Below are 23,070 nucleotides of genomic sequence, written 5' to 3' on the forward strand. Positions count from 1 at the left end.
CAGTTCAGGAGGAAAGAGAAGAAATGTCATGTCCACTACATAGCTCATCTAGAACTCTATTAACCTTGTCAAAGAAGTAAATCAATTTAAGTCTTGCATAAACCTGCCATGAACTCATGATAGTAATTACTGCTTTCTTTTCTAAGTGCTCACAAAAACATTCCTTTAAAAACAAACCCTAGAATTTTGCTGAGGATTCAAAGTCAAACATTTTGGACTACTGTCTTCTTCTTTTTTGAGCATTTAGACAATATTTTCCTATCTCTAGGTCTGTGGTACTTCTCCCATTCACCACAATTTTACAAAGATCAAATGATTAAAAACTTAGAGCATGAAGGGACTTTAGAGATGACCTAGTTCAGGGGCCTGTGGATAGATTTTAGCAGCCCATGAACTTGGATGGAAAAAGAATGTGTATTTTCATTTTCACTAACCTTTAATTGAAATTCGGCATTTCCTTCGATTATAGATGTAGGGAACAAAAGTATCACATGATATAAATAAGGTGGAGATATATGTATAGGCTGAGTGCTAGTATAATTTGGTAGATCTAAAACTGGTTATAATAACCAGATGTTCAGACACATTATCTGTGTACATGTTCCCCACCCCCAATAACATCACAATATCATATATCCCATCTCTGACATTTATTAGCTATGTGACATTGATCAAATCATTTAACCACCCTGATCCTCATTTCTCTCATCTATAAAATGAAGGGGGGGTGGGGTTAGACTGTAAGGTCTCTGAGGTCTCTCTCAACTCTAAATTTATAATCCTGTATGCTACTCATTTTATAGATGAGGAAGCAAGTGGAAGAGTTGGGATTTGGATTCTGTTCCTCTGACTTTAAATCTAGGATTCTTTTCACTGTTCTATCAATGGATGCAAACTTCAACCTCACTCCCAGGTGTTTATGGCATAAATGATCAGGAGTAATTTGCAAATGAGTATGATGTTCAGACAACTGTTGGTTTTGTTTAACTACTTTGCCTTGTTCCAAGGGAGGGTTTAGTGAATGGAGTAGTATATCTGCAAATGTTTGATGTGAAAAAAAGGCAATAACACTAATTTTTTTTTAAGAAAAAGGAAAAAAAAGAGGGAAACACACAGTTTGAATCAGGGAAATCCAACAAACAAAATTTTCCTCAGGGATTCAGGGTTGAAAGTCATCACTAAGTTGTCTTTCCTAGGGTATTTGTTCTCCATTGAGGTGCTAATTAATAGGTTATAAACCAGAATCTGAAAGGGTCACAATTCAATTCAGCCCAACCTTTATTAAGTGGCTACTATATGCAAGGTAGTGTGGAATAGCCATGGTGGATAGAAAGTTGGCTTCAGAACCAGCAAGAAAAGTTCAAGTTATGCCTCTGACACATATGGGCTGTGTAATCCTGAATAAATCACTTAACTTCTCAGTGCTGTAGACCCAGTGGCGTCAAACTCCCTGCTATGCCACATATTGACTTAAAACATGCACACACACACACACACAAATTACCATTATCTGTGCTGTATTGTATTTTTACCTATTTTGTTAAACATTTTCCAATTACATTTTAATCTAGTTTGGACTGCATTGGAGAGCTTAAGGTGTGGGCCACAAGAGAATTTGACATCACCATTCTAGATGAGTCTTTATGACTGTAAGATGCAGAGAAGGTGCAAACCTGCACTAGTAGAGAGATTTTCCTCAGCAGGAACTTCCCTATACTAATAAAATCCTTATCCCTATATGCAAGGCATAGTGCTAGGTACTGGGGATACAAGAGTACAATGGCCCTGAGGTGCATATCAGCAAACTCTAGAATGTGGACAAGTTTCAATGAGCACCTGAAGCATTAATCTTTTCCTAAGGCTTATTGGCCTGGAACACAGTCTCGTGAATCTCAAAATTTGAGGAGGGAGGAGGAGGAGGAGGAGGAGGAGGAGGAAGAGGAGAAGAAGGAGAAGATGATGATGAAGATGAAGAAGAAAGTCATCAACCCCAAAGACTTCAATTTCCTCATCTGCAAAAGGCAGATAGGAAGCTTGGTAGTAGAGTGCTGGACTTAAAGTCAGAGAGACCCTAGTTCAAATCCTGTTTCAAACTCTTACTAATTGTGTGATTTAACTTCTTTGGGGCTCTGTCTCTTCATCTATAAAATTCTTATCCTCCAATTTAAGGAAAATGCCCAGAAAGTACCCATGTCTTTATTCTTCTTTGGGCTCTACTCCTGACTCTCTGGATTTTCTCTACCATGCAATCTCATAATTACCTTCTCTCTTCCCTCTTATACTTCTGAGCTCCCTATTCTGTACTGTCTTCTCCCATTAGCATGTAAGTTCCTGGAGGGGAAGAGGGTGGGGGTAGGGGGGAATGATTGTCTTTCTTCTTGCTTGTTTTTGTATTCCCAGAGCCCAGGGCTTAGTACAAAGTAAGTGCTTAATAAATGCTTGTCTACTTATTGACTAAAATGACATTGTTGGACTACATAAACTCTAAGATCTTTCCTTCTAGATGTAATTATAGAATTCGATATTTGAAGCACTGCTTATACATCAATAGGATGGTTGATAGCAAGAAACCAAAGCAATATCTATATAGTAGTTTGAACTAGAAAAATTACAAACAGAATTAACCAGCTAAAGAAAGACCTAAGGAGGCATGAGAATGCTACCACATTGTTGATTGACTGTTAAATCCATGGCAGAATGCTTTAACAGAGGAATAGGGGGATCAAGTCACTGGATTTGTAGTTTCATTGGGATAGGTGAATAGGCCCCTTCATACCAATGCAGACCAGCCACTGCTCTACAACTTTTAGGGAATTTCTTAGAGCACTGAGAAGTTCAGTGACTCATCCAGGGTCATACAACAATATGGGTCCAAGGCAGGATTTAAACTCAGGTCATTCTGGTTTTGAGGCTAGCTCTTGCTACCTCTCTAGGACTTACTAGGCATTGTTTCGTTAACTTTACCGAACAATACTTAGAGTTGCAGATCTTAGAGCACATCTTCTAGTCCAATAAACTCATTTTGCAGATGAGGGAAATGACCCCCAAAGTGGAAGTGATTTAACCAGAACCATAGGATTTAGAGCTAGAAAGAAGTGCTTTTTGGAGGTCATCAAGTCTAAGCCCCTCTCCCCAAAGACATTAAGTGATTTGTCCTAGGTCACAAAGGCAGGAAGTAGCAACGACCGAATTCAAAAGCAGGCCCTGCTTAACTCCAAAGTCAGTGCTCTTTCCTGTGCAATTGGTAAATTGTAGAGCTTGGACTAGGATTCAAGTCTTCTGAACCCCAGCTTAAGAGCCCTTGGAAAACAGCTGCAGATGGCCTAACCTGCTATGGAACAGTGGGAATTGGGTTCTCGGTTTTATTTTTAAGGAAAGGTATCAAGTACAGCATTAGTCTAAAGTCAGAGTTGCAACAGTGCCAGACTCTGAAAATAGCAGCTACAGAAGCAATCTTGAATGGAAAGTACAACTGGTCATGAATTAGCCTTTTTTGACCACACCCATTCACAAAGAGAATCATCGAACCCAGAGGACAGCATCAACCCCTCTACAGGAGTGACAATGATCTACTTTCCCTAGGAGGGCAGTATGGCTTCTGTTCAGTTTGCAAAAATCTGGATATTAATGGTTTCATGCATACAACATGTTTATTATATCATGGGACATTTTTTTAAAAAGGGGGTACTGTGCTGTGTCTGCCTACAGAGTGGCGCCTCAGTAAGGATCGGTGTGAAGGGGATTGTATGCCATAAAATCTTGGACAACAGAAGCACAGTATGACCTCTTTCAGTAGCCCTTTTTGTAAATCTAATTTAACAGCCACTCTTTTTTTGGCTGACCTCTTTTTTTATTTTGTGCGCCCCTGGGCAAAATGAGAAATGAAAGCTGAACTTTGTGTGTGTGTGTGTGTGTGTGTGTGTGTGTGTGTGTGTGTGTGTGTATGTGTGTGAGAGAGAGACAGATAGACAGAGACAGAGACAGAGAGACAGAGAGAGACAAAGAGACAGGAATAGAGACAATGAAATGGAGACATAACAGAGACAGAGATAGAGAGACAAAGAGACACAGACTGACATAGAGAGAAAGAGACACAGAAACAGGGATAAATACAGACAGAAATAGAGATAAAGACAGAGATGGAGACAGAGGTAGCATAATGTATCTCTGAGGAGAAAAATAGAGAAAACTCTTATTAACCCCATCAAGGCTATGTTCCATACATAGTTGACACCAGAATTTCCTTTAAAAATAGGATTTGTCTCTCTGATCTTGTACTATAATTAGAGCACCAAGGGGCATTAGAGATAGCAGTGACCTTAGAGATCTAATTCCTCTTACTTTACAAAGAAACTAAGCCTCAGAGAGGTGAACTGGACTTCCCATGATCCAATAGCAAGTTAGTGGTAAAGGCAAGCACTAGACCAAGCATCCATCTACGTGTAGCCTATAGGCTGAGGCATCATCACAAAGGGTTGGAGGTGTGCGGTGGAGGAGATAGGGTAGTGGTATTGCTAAATGACTATCCACAACTAAAGCCCACTGTTGTCCTAAATATTGTCCCCTAGAAGGGGAAGGGAGCTCTGTGGCCATCAAGGTGAAGACCCTGATTTTACAGATGAGAAAACCAAGGCCCCTGGAGGTCGTCTTGCCAAAGGTCACAGAGGTAGTAAATATCAGAAGTGGGATTTGAACACTGTCCTGTGACTTCAGATTCCAAAGACATGTAGCTTTGGAATCACCATTGTCATATTATCCATATTATCATTCAACTACATTACCCAATATTAAACCAACCCATACATAACCCAAGATTTAACCAACTGCCAATAGTATAAATATAATCCAATTTGGTAACTCAATACGGAAATCCAAGAAGACTTAAGACATATTTCCAAAAAAAAGCCATTTCTCCCAGAGTTCCAAGGCAGCCAGATGTAACAGTAAAAATGCTGCCAATGTGTGCTTCTGCACAGTTCCATTGTTCCCCTTGACTTGGAATCTTTACTCCCTTGTTGGAAATCTAGAGCTTCACTGAAACACACTGGGTAAGGTAGCAAGCTCATTTCAACTCAACACATTCCTTCTCTAATGATTAATGGAGAATGCTTAACAGATTCCATTCTCCCAACCTATCAGGGACCCAATATATGCAGCCTCATACTAACATCGTGATAAAAGGCAGCATTTTGGCTGCTTTTTTCATGATGCTTTATGACGTATGACCCAAACACACTACATTGCTTCCCTAGTAAGTTATTTTAGCATGTTACTGCTCAGTGGTTTGAAGCTAATAACTTAGTCTTGAAAACAACCTGGTGGCTCCTGTCTGAGACCATTGGCCTAAATGGCTTTTCTATCTGGGAAGGAGAAGTCTGAGAGAAGATAAGGTCAGCATTTCTACAATCACAACCAATGTGAATATGGAAGGCAAAGTTTCTTCCATAACTGGAAATCAAAAGTTACCAGTTAATAAACTCAAATTTCACAACATACATATTCTATCCAATCACAACACTTACCAAGTGGAGAATATAGAAAGAAATTTGCAGCATGGAATTACTTGAGTGAAACATACTAAAATTCTGTCTAATGGAAAGGCATACTGTAATCTTTATGTAAGGAATATACATTCATAACTTCATTACTATGTAGTTGAAGTTATGTTTTATAATTCCCATGCTTCAGAAGAGCTGAGAATGTATCCCAAAAGTGTGAGCTGAAAATACAAGACTGCCACATGAATTATTCAACAAACCCCAGGATGTTAGGAGGAAGGTATGTTCCTCGATTTGAGAAGAACATCACTCTAAGAGAAATTAAAGGAATTTCTGCACTATCTATAACATCTTATTGGTCTAGCTAGTTTACAGAAGAGGACTTTTTCACCCCCTGTAGTGGGAGAGTGAGATCATTTCCCCCGGCAACTGAGTTTCAGTATGGCAATTCACACCTAAGGATTGTTCACCATGAAGTTTGAACTTACTAGCACCTCTTCTCCCAGACAAGGAAGGATTTTGAGGCAACTATGGCCTCTCTGTAGTCTATACTGTCAATGTATTAGGACCTTGCCTGTTCCCAATCCATCAAATGTAAGAAGTTATACTATACCATTTGGTAGATTGAGTTGTAAATATATAAAATTTCTAATTCTGATATGTGGTAAAAGCTACAAATGATCAACAGCTTCAAGATGGGTTTGGATATTTTGCTGGATACAAACTGCTAATGGCTATTAAGAGGAAATTAAAGATATCTACTATTATTGTTATTATTATTGTATCTAGGACACAGAAAATCCTCTGAGGTCATTATTACTGAGAATAGACCCAGCCACGGAAGCCAACTTCACAGTTGCACGAGGGTGGCATGATAGGGAAAAGGGAACTAGACTTGGAGGCTGAGTTTGAACCCCACCTGAGCATGTCATTTAACGCCTCTTGGCTCCAGTGTCTTTACCTATAAAATGGGAAGAACAACAGCACCCATCTCACAGGGTTATAGTGAAGATTAAGTTATGTATGTCTAAAGTACCTTACAAATATTACAACACTACGTAAATGTTAGTTATCATTGTTATTATTATCCTTCTAGTCCTGGTTCTCTAATTAAAGTCTTTGTATGATCCTGGGCAAATTGCTTGACCTCTCTGGGCCTCAGTTTCCTCATCTGTAAAATGAAATGGTTTAACTAGATGATCTCTAGGTTCCTTCAGCCCTAAGAGTCATTTCTCTGCTTTTAGCACTACAGTGTTTCCATGGTGCCACTGAACTGGTTAGATGGTGGCTCTGATCCAGTTCTTAAAGTATACAGACAAGCTAACTGGTTGCCCCTGAGTTTCCCCTCCTCTAGGATGGTGCCCCTGGCTTGTTTCTGGAATGTTCCTTCAGAAGGAGATTCTCTTTTCCCATTTCCCTTTCCCAAACTCATGATTCTGGAAGAGATTTAATCACAAATACAGGAGCAACTTAATCAAAGAAAGATGTACTTGAATTTCCAAAGTGGCCAAGAGTTATGATAAATACCATGGGTTCAAAGGCATTCCCAAATCATTGGAGCTTTATCTGATCAAATTCCAATAAAGGTTGCATTTGGCATAAATCTTTAAAAACATTACTAGGGCTATTCGTAGCTGGCAAAACTTTCTTACTTAATGTTTTTTTCTTTCTCTCTGTAAAAAGATTTTATCCCTCTAATATTGTACCAAATCTTGGTGTACATTTGAATTCATACTGGGATCAAATAAATGAATGCTCTTCTGTGATGATTAGCGTAGCAGGGGGCAAAGAAAGATAGCCCCAGGATCTTCCCCCTCTCCTGAGTGCTGACAGAGAATTCTATGGGAGAGTTGAGAGAGTAGAATCAAAGTCCCAAGGTCCTCTGCCAAACCAAATGTGTCTTTCAAATAGAAGCTTCAACTCCTAAGGTCTCTCTCATAGGGAGTGAGAGCCAACAGTTCCTGTGCAGCCCTGGTAAAATAGTATTATTTAATTGATCAACTACTTTGAAGAAAAACATGAAAAACCATTAGAAATGACATGTGGGTTCCATCCAGGCCCATATTATAATTCTAATAATGGCATGATGGGACATATTGTGGGAGAACCTTGAACCCAAACTGTGAGAGGAATCATGATGCAACAGGATGAATGTTAGATTTGGAGTCAAAGGGCCTGAATTTGAGTTTGGGCTCTACTCGTGTGACCTTGGGCAAATCACTTCCAGTGCTTGGCCTTGGTTTCCTTATCTGTAAAACTGAACTAGCTGACCTCTAAGGTCCTTTACAGCTCTACATCCACGATTCCATGATCCAACATACCTTCAGGGGACAATCTTCCCTTAGTAACATGGTGTCATGGAAGGTGTGTTGAACATAAGAATCACAAGACCTGAGTTTGGATCTTTACTCCACCACTTTGGGCAAATCATTTAACCTCTGTGGGCTGTAATTTCTTCATCTGTAAAGTAAGGCTGAGATAAGAAAGGGTTGTTGGGGAGAAGGGACTAGACGGCCTCTAAGGGCCTAATTTAAAAATTTTAAGATAGTAGATTGAGAACAAAGATCAACTAGTACCAGCAAAATAATGAGGGGAACCTGTGGCCTCAAGGCCATGTGTGGCCTCAATCAAAGGGCTGCACTTGAGGACCTAGAGGGCTACATGTAGCCTCGAGGCTGCAGGTTCCCCACCCCTGATATAGCACAACCTCTCACTTGCTGCATCCCCTCTTTGTATAATATCCCCAGTAAATGGTCATCCTGCCTTTGCTTGAATACTTCTGAGGATGAGAAACTCACTGTCCCAAAAGAAAGCCTATTATATTCATTTTCTTATTCTCAATTGATTTATTCACTCTCAATAACTGGAAATAAAGGTTAGGAGTAAAGCAGATCTCAACAATCAATATTCATACAGGTCTCCGTTTGTCACAGTAATTGCTCATGGCCATATAATGTCATGAAATGTTCATCAGCCTAGGAACTAGAAGATCTGAGTTTAAATTCTGGGCAAGTCACTTAACATCCTTTCACTTAATTCCATTTTCATCATCTACAAAATGGAAGAGAGAGTAGACGAACATTAAATAATCTCCATTACTTTTTTCTTCCAAGAGTTGTTCTGTTATCTGTTCTAATATCTCTTCTCTTTCTCCTTCCCCACATAACACTGAGAAAAGAGGGAGGACAAAGATTTATTGCATCCAGTAAATAGTGTGGGGGAGAGATCAGGATGAATTTATGATTTTTAATGTTTTTAAAGAAATTTAATTCTATAATTTTCAAGAATGTACATTAACAGGAACTAAGTGCTGCTGGGTTTACAAAATGTTGCCAAGTAGAGATCCTTTGGGACCCACTTCAATAACAGATGAAAACTGTTTTCCAATCAACACATCAATGATGTGAATGGAAATTACTGATTGAAAAATGTTTGTATTCAAACTCTGCTGGCATATAAACAGAATCAATCTGCTTGACAAACATTTCTCTCATAGAAAGCAAAGATGGTGCCCATTTAAATGAAGGCAGACAAACGAGGTTTTATTACTTATTAAAATAAGCTGCCCCCCTCCTTTTCTTCATGTTCTGCTTTAATGATGAGAGATGATGTGGTATGGAGGATAACATAGTGGGCTTACAGTCAGGAGGACTCAGGTTTCACTCCTGCTTTTGATACCTACAAGCTATGCTCTCCCTTTGGCCAGTCATTGAACTTTTCTGAATTTCAGTTTCTTCACTGGTAAAAGAGGAATAATAGTAATAATAATGGTGATGATGATGATAATAATAATAATAATAGTACTCCTCCTCCCAAGATTGTTGTGAGCACCGAATGAGATCATGCATAGAAAGTGCTCTGCCAACTTTGAAGAGCTACATGAATGTCAGCTATTATTAATTACATCACCATCATCATCATAGAAAAGACCTGCTGAAACAGCTGACCTTCAGTTCTGGCCAGATAGCTTATGGGAGAACACCTCAGAACAGCTGTCTTACTGCCAATGAAAAGAGTTCAGCCATGTTCTGCCAGCCCTTGCTGTGTCAAAAGGTAACTTCTTTGGGGACTTTTAATGGTTCAGAAAAATAATGCACATAGTCACAGTACACATGTATAATATCCAGTAATGAAGTGGATGGATTCAAATTACATATTTTCTTGTCAGAAACTTTGTTACCAAAGGAAACATAGGGATGTATTTCAGGGCATCAGAAGTGGGAGTGGGTGGTGGTGAAAATTTCCATACCTCTATAAGAAAAAAGAAAGCCTTCTCCCCTTCTAGTCCACTTTCCTTTTTTCTTCTTTACTTCCCCTCTCTGACTATTTCCTTTGCCCTTCATCTCCTTGTCCTCTCTTGGTGCTATTTCCCAAACTCCCTCCTCACTTCCCTTCCCTCCTCATCTCCCTCCCCTGCATCTTTTCTCCTTTTTCAGTCCCTTTGCTTTTCTTGTAGAGTGGAAGTTGCTTGAGGGCAACATTATATCAGTTTTGTATCTGTATCCCCAACCCCAGTAGGCAGGTATTCCATAAATGCTTGCTGATTGATCAATTGATTGACTGCTTTACAGCCCCAGCAACTGCCCTCTCTATACACTTCAAGTAATTTTTATTTCTCTGATTCCCTCCCCATGTCCCTTCTGATTTGGGGATGAGACTGCCCCAAAATTAGAGATAATATTTCAAAGGAATTATGAAGCAGGAAGGTACCTTACCCAGAGAACTGTCTATCAATCTGTTGTGTCCTCTCAAGGGATTTAGTAATAATAATAATAATAATAATAATGATAATGATAATGATAAACACATATAACTGTTATGCAGTTTAAAAAGCACTTTCACTTTGATATTAAGACATGTTATCTTATCTGATTCTCTCAACCACTTGGTAAAGTAGTCAGGGCAGGTAGTATTTTTACCATTTTAAAGTTAAGGAAAATAGAAGAGAAAGTTTAATTGATTTACAGCTAATAAATAGCAGAGTTAGATGTAGGACCCAAGGCTTCTGAGCCCCAAACCACTGCTCTTTCTACAAAAACATTTGGCTGAGTATTCATTGATGAGGCATCTCTATCATGATATGACTACCTATTAGGCCATCCAGTCCAAACCCCTCATTTGACAGAGGAGGAAAACAGTGACTTGCCCAAGGTCACACAGACAATAAGTGTTATTTCTTTTTCTTTTCTTTCTTTTAGTATTATTTCTAGGATTTTAACTCTGGTCCTTTGACTCCAAAGTCTACTGTATCATGCTACTTCCCCATACTAAGGGTATAAACACTCTTGTATTATGTAGTTGTCATGATGGCCAAATTGGGTGAAAAAGCTAAAGCTGTAGAAAGAATTCTCCCAATAGGTTACAAATCATCCCAACCATCCCCCAGACAATTTACCTGATAGAGCTCGATCCGTTGCTCAGACACCCGGGCCTTAGGATTCTGCAGCCGAAAGACCCTGAACTCTGCCTTCACCAAGTTGGAAGCATTCTTCTCCATAGCTGAGACATCAAATCTGACAATTCTAAAGTAGGGCCTGTACAAAGTGGGCGGGATGGCATCTGTAAAGAGTTAAGGAAGTCACTGAGAATGATAAAATTCATTGTTCTCCCCAAAAGACCACAGTACAAGATAGCCCTAGAGACATCATAAGGAAAAGATCTGCAGCCTGGTTCGGGTTCCAATTGCCAATTTAATACCATTAACAATTTAACCAGGAAAAATAACCATGTGCATTTGATTATGGGAATAACAGATTAATAGAGATTAACAAACCATTTTGAACTCTGTTTGAGGGTAAGCAGTTAACCCTGTCCTTTGAAAGCTGAAAGAATGGTGGAAAATCCTAGATGCTTATGAACTGGAACAAGTGTACACAGTTGATGGCTGGAGATGGCTGTCAGGCCTGCATGCACTTTAATTAGATGTGCCAAGAAAATAGCTCGTAATGGCAAGCAGTTTGCCCTGTGTATTTTTTTTCCTCGAAAGTTTGGCATCAAAATGTTCAACATTATCCAGGCCCACATATTGCATCTTTTTCTGGTTTCAGTATTTTGGTCTTTTCTCAAACACATACACATACACACACACAGACACACACACACACACAGACACACACACACACACACACACACGTGCGTGTTGAGAATTCCAGCATTAGAAAATTGCCTGGGATAATGAGAAGTTAAGTAATTTGCCTAAAGTAATACAGCCAGGATGTGTCCACACTGGCACTTGAACTCAGGTCTTGCTGACTGCTAGGTCAGCTCTCCATCAGCTATCCCACACTACCCACCTTTCACCCTTTCCATCTCACACCTATGATTTCATGGGTGACATTTCCTGCTATCTTCTGAGACGTGCTCCGTCTTTCTATAAAACGTCGTTTTAAGCTCAGGTTCTGTTTTCCCTATGAACTCTACCTACCTAGCTCCTATGACTTCATTGTTTTGCATCCATTCAGCAATTATAAACATAGTTTGTAGTATATTTATTTAAATTCAATTTTACAAATGAGACAAAACCTTTCTACTCGTCAGCTCCCATCTGGAGAATTATTTTCATTTTTGTGAACATGTTAGGAATATTGATAATCTGGTCAGTGTCCAGAGAAATCATTTTGTGGCCTATTCAGTCTAAGATCTAAGACTACAGGTTCTCCTTAAGGAAGAGGTGATAGGTTCTCTTTTTATAACTCCCCACAGTGTACTTACGCCAATACTCTGTATATAATGGGAACTCAACAGATGCTGACTTGCTTCTTAAACTTTTGAACATACACGAATTCCCAAAAAGATCCAGATACCTAGCTCTGTGAACTCGGGCAAGTCCCTTAATTTCTTATAGTCTCAGATTTCCTCATTAGCAAAATGGAGACAAAAATACTTATTATTTATTATATTTATTCTAACAGCTAGGTGGCTCAGTGAATAGAGTGCTGGGGCTAGAGTTAGAAAGATTCAACTTCCTGAGTTCAAATCCAGCCTCAAACACTGACTAGCTGTGTCACCCTGGGCAAATCATTTTACTCTGTTGGCTTCAGTTTCCTCATTTGTAAAATGAGCTGCAGAAGGAAGTGGCAAGCCACTCTAGTACTTTTGCTAAGAAAACCCCAAATGGGGTCACAAAGAGTCAGGCATGGCTGAAAAATGACAATGACAACAACAAAATATTTATTATATATTTATTGTGTAATAACCCACTTCACAGGGTTTCTATGTGAGGAAGTGAGGAAAAGTACTTTGTAAAACTGAAGCACAATAAGAAAAGGCAGCCGGGTTGCAGCAGATAGAGTGTCTGGCCTGGAGTCAGGAAGACTCATCTTCCTGATTTCAAATCTGGCTTCAGAAACTTACTAGCTGTGTGATTCTGGGAAAGTCACTTAACCCTGCTTGCCTCAGTTTCCTCATCTGTAAAATAAGCTGGAGAAGAACATGGTAAACCACTTGAATATCTTTGCCAAGAAAACTCACATGGGATCATGAAGAGTCAGACATGACCGAAAAGAACTGAACAACAAGCATGGTGTAACAGATGGAGGGTCAGCCTTAGGAAGATCTAGGTCTGGGTTCTACCACTAAAACATACTGGCTATGTGACCTTGGACAAGTCACTTAAATTTAGGGCTTCCCAGCAGCTTTCTAATGTTGTAAGTTACAGCTGAGTTGCTGATCTGTATCAGTTTCCCAACTGGAAGTTCGGTATACCCATGAAATCATAAGTCTGCACCAAAATGAATCAGTGAATAACTGTTTACTTGATTATATAGAGGACTTTGTGAAGTCAGGGAGGTCCTTATAAGGATATCCATTCTACCAATGCAGACTAGAATCTGCTCTGCAACTTAGAGTCTTAACCAGTTGCCTAAAGCACTGAAAAGTTGAGTGATTTATCCGAAATCACCCAGCTAGTTTGTGTTAGAAGTAAGTCCTGAACTTCAGGCTTCCAGATACAGAAGTTGTCTATTCACTATTCCACTCCTTGCCCTCTCTCAAGTAGTTAGAAAAGGAAGGGGGGGACGGGAAAGGAGGGTATGGGGGGGAGGCAGAGGGGGGCAAGTGTATTTAGCTAGAGATAGATAAGGAGAGAGGAGGTAGATAAGTAGATAAATAGGGATAGATAAGTAGATAGAAAGACGGTGAGGTATAGAAAGGAGATGAGACAGAGAGAGAGACAGAGAGAGAGGTAAGTAGATAGATAGAAAGGGATAGATAAGTAGAGGGAGAGATAAGGGGAGAAAGAGATGAATAGATAGATAGGGATAAAAAAATAGACAGACAGATAGATAGACATTTGACTTACGACTTGAAGACCTTGACCTCTGATATATTCTAGCTATGTGATCCTGGGCAACTAGGATACATAGTGGACAGAGAACTGGACCCAGAGTCTGAAGATCTAAGTTCAAATCTGGCTTCAGACACTTACTAGCTGTGTAACCTTATGTGAGTCATTTAACCTCTTGTCTGCCTTAAGGCTCCTCTCTGTAAAATGAGGAAAATCAATAGCACCTGCCTCACCGGGTTGTTTTGAGGATCAAATGAGATAATAATTATAAAGCACTACACAAAACCTTAAAGCATTATATAAATGGAAGCTGCTCTATTATTATTATTGTTGTTGTTTTGTTGTTATGCCACTTCACATCTGGGTGTCCCAGGTCATATATTAGTATGTGTAAGAGTAGATATTTATATATTCCTATTTTACAAACATTTTTTCATTTGATGTTCACAACAACCCTGTGGGGTAGAAGCTTTAATTATTCCCATTTTACAGACAAGGAAAGTGAGGCTTAAGGACATTAAGTAACTCACGTAGGATCAGGCAGCTAGTGAGAGGCTGATACAGCATTCTATGAAGGCCTGAAAAGACCTCCCCACCTTGCAGTGCCCGGATCCAGATGACTAGGTAAGACTGGTGCTTCTGGTCCCTTCCTACCACCCCCTACATTCTGTTGCTCTGTCCGTGTCCCAGCCATGCCAGCTGAGGAAAGGAGGAGGCCATGAGGACAGGCAGGGAGCCAGAGACAAGGCAGGACAGTGCCTCGGGCTCTATGTGACATATCATATAAGCTAGCTAAAGTTTGTTTGAGAAACTGTGCCCCAGAGGAGGAGTGGCATTTACTGTGCAGTGTGGGGCCTCTCAGTATTAGACAGCAGAAGCTGAAAGCATTCTTTGAAAGAGCATCTTTAAGGAGTGGAACTAATTTAATATGTTTCCTGTTGTCAGGAAAAGTAAACAAGTCTTGTCTTTTATTTCCCCCCGCCCTCTCCTCTTCTCTCAATGGAACCTTATTGGCCAACAGCACAGGGACAAACACAATCCTTCCTCCATGCCCATCCCTACCCCACACACCATAAGCTTCTATCTTCTCCTTCCATCAAGGTTTGTAAATAAAAGCTCTGGAGATTTATTTTTATTCTCTTTTTTGTTTATTAAACTTTAGAGGGTTTTTCTTTTCCTTTCTGGTCTTCTGCCCACACTCTTTCTTATTATGGCTGCCTCTGACCGGCAGGTCAAATTTTTTCCCTCTCTTTCTAAGCAAATCACCCAAATGGCCTGTCTTGGGCTTTGGAGCTTTTGAAGCCCTTATATGCAAATATTTACAGGAGTAGCTTGATTGTTATTAAGTGCAGTTGTTATGTTCTCTATACGCTGGCAAAGGGCCCTCTCCCCCTCTGGCTATTATAACCATTTAGGGTTGTTTATATTATAACTCCCTGATAACACAAACCCAGATTTCTTCCCACCCCCCACCCCTTTATTTTATGAGTAGAAGCCGTTTATACATAAGGTAGAAAGCCTGCCGTGCAGCCCTGCCAGAGGCTAGCAGCTCCCTGCCTGGGTCCTGTCGCAGCGGTGGGATGCGCCCGCTGAGGCAACAACCAACCTACCCTTCAGCCCAGTCCCAGGCTCAGAGCACAGTGGGGACTCAATAAATATTGTTGACTGAATGACTGTCTACCACTTTCAACATTTTGGTTGCTGTTTTCCCCTGCTGTCATTTGCTATAGGGTCAAAAGCCCCCTGCTGTCTGAGGAACTTGAACAACCTGTCTGATGTTTCAGGGTTTGAAAAAAAATTTTTTTTAAATCCTCTCAGCTAATTGCTTTTGGCCCACTTATTTGACCCTGCCCTAACCCTCTGGAAAGCTTTCTGGATGCTTGGTGCGGGAGGACCAAAACAGGCCTGTCAGAACACTGCTGGGACTTCTGAGGCCCACTCCCCCTGCTCAGAGGCCCAGATGGGCAGGGTAGGGATTTAATGACTTGAGCATCACTCATCCACCCAGCAAGACTTGGAGGAATGGAGATTTTTCCTCTGCCTTTCTCCAAGAACTAGTTTTTTCCCCTTCTGGAATCAGAGTTCTCCATACTGTTCTCTGTAGCTCTATACTCTGGTTCCTTCTGATCACAAGTCAGCAGGTCCTTATCCCTAACCTTTGCAAGTATCCACACTTAACTCTCCTCACTCCAGCCAAACAAATATTCCCTCAGTCCTTTTAAGTTTATCTTTCAACTCTTATTCTTCTCCTTTTCCCACAATAAGCCCCTAAAAGCCCCTAACCTCCCACACTCCTTTCCTAGATACAAAACAGTAGGTAGTCCACGGACAGTGTTCAAGAATGCAACTGTTGTGATTTGTGTTGGATGGCATTAAAATGCTAGGATAGGGGCAGCTAGGTGGTGCAGTGGACAGAGCACCAGCCCTGGATTCAGGAGGACCTGAGTTCAAATCCGGCCTCAGACACATAACACTTACTAGCTGTGTGACCCTGGGCAAGTCACTTAACCCCATTGCCTAGCCAAGGGAAAAAAAAAAAAAAGCTAGGAGAATTCTTCCTGATTCAGGCTTTGGGAAGCAAGATAAAGAAATAGGTGGGAACTTAAATGACCATAATAGTCAGAGGGAATCCAAGGAAATTTCATTTGACAATTATTAAGTACTAACTGTGCACAGAGCATCCTGTGAGTTGATGGGAAGATACAAACTTAAGATAAGACGCGTCCCTTGCTCTCAAGCAGCTTAGAGTTTAGAAGGGAATGGGAATAGTAACCAGGATAATTGCAGACTCTGCATAACACTGCCTCAACTCATGTTGTTTTCTATTCTGTTAAAAATAATACACTGTTCCTTCCTCCCTCCCCAAGTTGGCTCCTCACCCCCTTTCCCGCCAACACTTCTTCAGCTGCTGTTTCACCTGGCATTGTGTTTTCATGGAAGCGGCTCACGATGATAGACGAGGTATGCCTGTCTCGAGAGCAAAACACCTGTACTTATGAGCAGTCAAGCCGGTCCTGTTGGTATATGCAGTCTATTTGCTTAAAATCCACAACACACAAGCCAGCAGTTTGCCATATACCGTGGCCGTGAGTAGCTCTTGCCCAGCCTAAACGTCTTATACTTGTGACCCAGTGAACTCATCTTACTGAGATCAAATCCAACCTCAGACATTTACTAGCTGCGTGACCCCGGGCAAATCACTGAACCCTGTTTGCCTCAGTTTCCTCATCTATCAAATGGGCCGGAGAAGGAAATGGCAAACCACTCCAGTGTCTTTGCCAAGAAAACCCCAAATGGGGTCACGAAGAGTCAGACACAACTGAAAAACGACTGAACAACAACAGAATAGAAGGATATGAAAAGGAAAAAAACTGTAGCCCCACTGGAGTTAGTTCTATAGTAAGCAGTAAGATCTTTCCACAGACAGTAAACCTGGACTTTCTGAAGAACTAGAGGTGTGATGTAATGAAAGGAACAACCAGACCCAGAGTCAGGGGCTCTGGGTTCAGATTCTAGCTCTGCCACTTCCTACTTCTATGACCCTAGATTGCAAAGGACCTCAATCGTCCGGGCCTTAGTCCCTCGCAAATGAAGTAACTGGATTAGACGACCTCTGAGTCCCTTCCTGTTTTAAATCTACGGTCCTATTTTTCTAATTTAGTCTATACATTTTGGAAGATCGTAATAAGAAGAGCATTTATATAGCATTTTAACTTTTATAAAGCACTTTACAAATATTACCTCATTTGAAAATTTCAGGAGTTGTTGGGAGTTGTTGTTGTCCTCCCCCAACAACCCTGGAAGGTAGGTATTATGATTGTTCCTTTTTTACAGATGAAGAAACCAAGACAACAGAGGTTAAGTGACATGCCCAGGGTCACACAGCTAATAAGTGTCTGAGGTCTGGTTTAAACTCAGGTTTTCCTGACCCCGGGTCTAGCACTCTAGCCACTGTACCACCTAGATGCACAGTCTCTAAGAATCTCAAAATCTCACTAACGACCTCTGAGCTTCAAATACGCAGCGGCTGATGATGACTTTCTGCTAAGGAGTTGTGCTGAGGCACACTCATCCCCAACCCCCTTGAACTGGCATGGCTATATCACTAATAAATGTGCTGTTTTCCTGGACCAGGTATACAGGATGGGATGGTGAGCCTGTTAACACTTATAAAGACCACTAACCTCTATCTACTTTCACCAAAGGAGCTCGTCAGAAAAAAACAACAACAATAATAACAAGTGACTTATGTGCGTATGTATATGTATAACACATATATACACACATACACACCGAGTGCTTTAAGTTTTACAATGTACTTAACAAGATTTTATTTGTGCCTTAAAACAATATTGTGAGATATTATCAAATACTAGAATATATTTCTAGTGATGCTAAAGTTCCAGGGAAGAAGGCGAATGAATGACTTTTTTATCTCTTCTTCCAACTAAAGATATAAGACAAAGTAGAAAGATATAAAAATGGTTATTGTTGTTGTTGTTATTTAAATCCTCACCTTTTAATACGTTACTTTTTGAGATACTCACAACAACCCTATGAGGTAAGGCCTATATTTCTATTCCCATTTTACACGTGAGGAAACTGAGGTTCAATAAGCTAAGCAAGCCAACAAAATTCACAAAGTTACAAAGTAAACACCCATGTTCTGACTCAGAGTCCAGGGCATTTTCTAGACGATAGGAACTTTTATACATCATGGGAAGTGAATTTTTGATACTGGACAAGTCTCTCTTAGCTTTTCAATGACCCTGGTACCTTTCCAAGACTAGAAGTGGCACAGCAGGTACCAATATGCATTGATAGGAGCAGTTTCCTCACTGGGAATTCCTTACACCAATGAAATCAGAAGTTAAAAAAAACCCAACATATACATTTATAAATGTATAAATATATATGTACACTGTGTATCTATATGTGTGTATGTGTAGATAGATGTGTGTATTATGTATAGTATGTGTGTAAGTATATATGTATGTGTGTCTATATATGTATATTGCATATGTGTATATACATGTATATGGATGTGCATATGGATGTTTGTGTAGATGTATATATACATACATGGGTGTGTATTTGTACATATATGTGTGAGTATGTATGTGTGTGTGTGTGTGTGTGTGTATATATATATATATATATATATGTATATGAATGTATGTGTTTCAACAATGCCTATTCAGGAAGAAGTATGAACACGGGCCCCAATAGAACAAGTGGAAAATTTACAGGATTCAGAACAGCCAGAAGGCAACGGATGAGCTCAAAAACAACATTCCTGATCGTGGCATTTCCCCTGTCAGCCAAATACTGTGTAAAAGATGAAGGTTTGATTTTTCTGGCACAAGGTTTGTGACTCCAGAAGATTAGGTTCCTAGTGAGAGAAGAAATGCAGCTCATGTGGATTAGGAAGACCATGCTTAACGTAGGAGAAGGTAAGGGCCCTGAGGGTAAGGTCTGTTTGGGGTTATCTTCACATCTCTAGGGCATAGCTCAGTGTCTAGCACCAGGTAAGTGCTTAAATGCTTACTAAATGGGAGAAAAAAAACAACTTGTCAAATTGACCAAAGGCAATTTATACTTGAAAGGGAAATAGAAAATACATGGAGAGTATGGGTAATAAATACAATTAAACTGAAATTTTAGCACAGGGCTGGTGACAGTCTAGAAACCATGAAATAAAAGGAATGGCTCCAGAAACTGGAGAAATGCTTACCACTATTTTCCAGAAACCAAATAAACAAATAGAAGTTCTATAGCTCTAATTTATCTTTTGACCATCTCTTGTTAGAAGAATTAATAGAATTTTTCATTCTTTTCCCTTCTCTTGTTTTTGCCTCCTTTTTTCAATACTGTTCCTTTCTTTGTTCCATATACTTTTCCTCACATCAAATTTCCCCTGTAGCATATTCCCCCGTAGTATAGCCAAAGACTCTCTCCCACTGAAGTACTCTATAAGAAAACAGATTGAGCGAAAAAGGGTTCAACTTACAACCAATGTCATGTGAAGGAAAAGCTATGACTAGGTGAATCCAGGTATTACTCTCTGAAGATGTTCTCTCCTGATCTACTGAGATCTGTCTTTCTAGCCCTATTCTATGAGTCTAGACCATGTGGTTTTCCTGGCTACTCTTGCCTTGATCTCTTGGATCCCTGTGTTTCTGACCTACACCCTGGCAGGTAGGTAAGATCCTGTTCCTTTGAACATTTGACCAGCTTGGTGGTGCAGAGGAGAGAGGGATGAACCTGGAGTCTGGAAGACCAGAGCTCAAACCTAGCCTCAAATACTTTACTAGCTGTGTGACCCTAAGCAAGTCACTTAACCTGTTTACCTTGGTTTCCTTGGCTGTAAAATGGAGATAATAATAATAACAGCACCTACCTCCCGGGGTTGTTGGTGAGGATCAAATGAATTAATATCTGTAAAGCATTTTGCAAACCTTATAGTGCCATATAAATGCTAGCTATTATTTTTATTATTAGTAGACTATGACCAGAATTTGGTTTAACTGCCACAATGGCTCACTGAGAAGGACAGGCAATGTGTTACAGGAGAAAGAACACTAGATTCAGAGTAAGAAAACCTAAGTTTAAATCCTCCTTTCACTTCAATGTGAGCCTCCGGTGCCTACTCAGTAAGATTTGTACTAGGTGGTCTCTAAGCTCCCTTCTAGCTCTTAATCTGTGATCCTAAGAGACTTCCCTTAGCATCTTATATCCTATAATGCTTTCACTCCACAAAGGAAAAAAATATGCATGGCCCTCACGCCGAAAGGCTCATCTCATTGTGGCTTCTTCACATAGGCTCCTTACGCTGTCTGATATCCTCTTTGGGTAATACAAGGACACCTTTGAGAAATAACATAAATGTCATCCAGAAAGTGTTGTACTGTAGGAAAGGCCATGAAAGGCTTCTTTCACTTGAAAGATGTTTCATTTTGCATCCAACAATATTTAATTCTAAGATCTTTCCATGAAGCCCCCAAATTTTAATTGATATACTTGCATACTAATCCAACAATCCCAAGAAAATTCACCCATTGAATTGAGGACACACACACAAAAAAATTGGTCCTTACAAGGTAATTAGTGACCTCAGCATAAAAGCAATTAAGAGGTAAGTTTTAGTTCACTCTGCATCGTATTCGTGCCAGTGACTTTCCAAGATCTTTGAGGCCCCCTGTCAAACTTCCCAGACCTTCTTACCCCAACTCCAGCCCTCAGGGTGGCCATCTGTGTCTCTCATCCAGAACCCTCCTGATATAAGCAATGCAGCACTGATATCCATCTTTCCATAAACTGCTGAACTCTCCCTGTGACTCTCTAGGGATTGGCATGGACTTCTGACATGCCTCAGGGGAGTGGTGACTTCTCACTCCTGACCTCCGCAGCATCTGAGGAAGTAGTTTGGGGTTCATTAGGAGCCCGCCGGAGTGAGGTAAATGAAGCTGCTCGTGTGGCGGTCAGGGAGCACAATCACCTCAACCTCTGCCTATGTTTGCACAAACACAGCCAGCAAGAAAGCAAGACAATTGTGTTTTGGGGTTTTCTGAAATTTGTCTTGGCACGCCGGGTATGGGTTTGATTTCACTACCACATCCCAAGCTGTGCTGACATTCAAGTCACAGTGATTTAACACAAAATGACTGAGAAATAAACAGTGTATCAACAGTGGTTTCTGTTTGCCGCTTGGACCATCCTTCCCTGTTAAATGTAATACAGCAGTGCAGCATCTGTAATTTAAGGCGTGAGCCTCCAAGGCTGGGAATGTGTCAAACTCGACAAGGCATTGGCACGGACATGACTAATTGCAACGACACGCAGCTGATGCAGCCCAGCGCTCACACTGCCTGTGACGGTGGGTTCTACAGGGACCAGTGAAGTGGAGGACCAGGTCCTCCTCTGAACACTCCAGAAAAATGCAGTTGAATCATAAGTAGCTTTCCTTCCCCGAACATCAAGAAAAAGGGTCCAAGTCAGCCCTGAATGATGACCTGAATTCTATGATGTCCATCAAACTAATCCCAATTGTCAAAGGCAGGTAACCAATGGGGACCAATGAATATCATTTTTCATCAAAGAAACATGGGTTATGCAGTCAAATGGAGGAGCCTTGCAGTCCTTAATTGGGAGGCAGATGACTGCTGTTGAGCTACCGAGCCAAGAGCTTTGGTAGGTGAAGGCTTCAAGAAAGAGATAGTAGTCTAGAAATGAAATATTTGGTTCCTCATATCCTAGTTGGCTCTGAATGATTATAGGATTACTTAGTTTAGAGCTGGAATGGAGCTAAGAGGTCATCTAGTCCAACCCTTTCATTTTGTAATTGTGGAAACTGAGGTTCAGAGTGTTTACCCAGGACCACACAGGTAGCCAAGATCAGAGGCAGAATTTGAACTCAGGTCCTTACGAACTCGGGTCCTCTGCCTCCAAAGCCAGCATTCTTTCTACCACATCACACTAACTCAGGACCTTTTGAATGGGTATGAGAGTTTATTCCCTAAAATATGGAGGAGTTACTGTCAGTGGGTACCACTTAAAGCAACTGCTGTTTGTATTCTGCTCCTCTGCTCCCACCCAACTATATGCTGATCTTTTATTTTTTCTGTTCTTCTCTACCCTTCTCCCTTCTTTGTCTTCTATTCTCTTTTCAAATTATTTACCACTAAAGCTTGGAGGAACCTTCAGAGTCATTTAATCTAACCTTCTTATATTCCAGAAGAGAAGATTGAAGCGATTTGTCTAAAGGTTTAAGTTTTCTTCCTTTTCTTCTTTCTAAGTTTTCTGACTACCAGGGGCATTCAGTGGCACCAACTCAACATTTAGCTCCTTTGAGAGGGAGGACTTATGACCACCACTATCACTCCACCACCTCCACTCTAAGGGACTACTTGCACAGACTCCAATTCTAGAATTTTGCTCAGTCTCCAAAAAGATAAAATAGAGAAAAATAGAATTAATGTGGATTCAATTACTAGACTAAAAAAAACCCTGCATGTCACCCTATTACTCTTCATAGACTAGGAGCACAGATGCTTTCCACATAAGGAGAAATTCAAGCTCAGGATATTTCTAGGGTCTCACAAGGTAACAATGGCAGAATTAGGATTATAATTTCTAACCTCCAACTTTTTAGGTTTACTTAAAAAACTAATTTTTAAGACCTTAATTATTTTTAAAAAGTGGTAGGGGGAAAAATTCTCCAGTCCTTCTAGCATCACGTTAGTGGTACTATTTAAAGTCTTGAAGGTATCTAGTCCTGGTGCTATGGAC

The 23,070-nt window shown here is 40.4% G+C and overlaps 1 protein-coding gene across 1 annotated transcript in view; it reads right to left on the reverse strand.

The window, feature by feature from the left end:
* The window catches only part of TGFB2 (transforming growth factor beta 2), a 98,000-nt gene that overhangs the window by 16,357 nt on the left and 58,573 nt on the right, over window positions 1–23,070 (reverse strand). Inside the window, exon 2 of the mRNA XM_027871426.1 lies at window positions 10,894–11,057. Coding sequence (XP_027727227.1) covers window positions 10,894–11,057 — 164 coding nt within the window. The remainder of the gene's footprint in view (window positions 1–10,893; window positions 11,058–23,070) is intronic.

This window comes from Vombatus ursinus, unplaced genomic scaffold (genome assembly GCF_900497805.2).
Source record: "Vombatus ursinus unplaced genomic scaffold, bare-nosed wombat genome assembly UNPS02014798.1, whole genome shotgun sequence".
NCBI classification, from domain to species: domain Eukaryota; kingdom Metazoa; phylum Chordata; class Mammalia; order Diprotodontia; family Vombatidae; genus Vombatus; species Vombatus ursinus.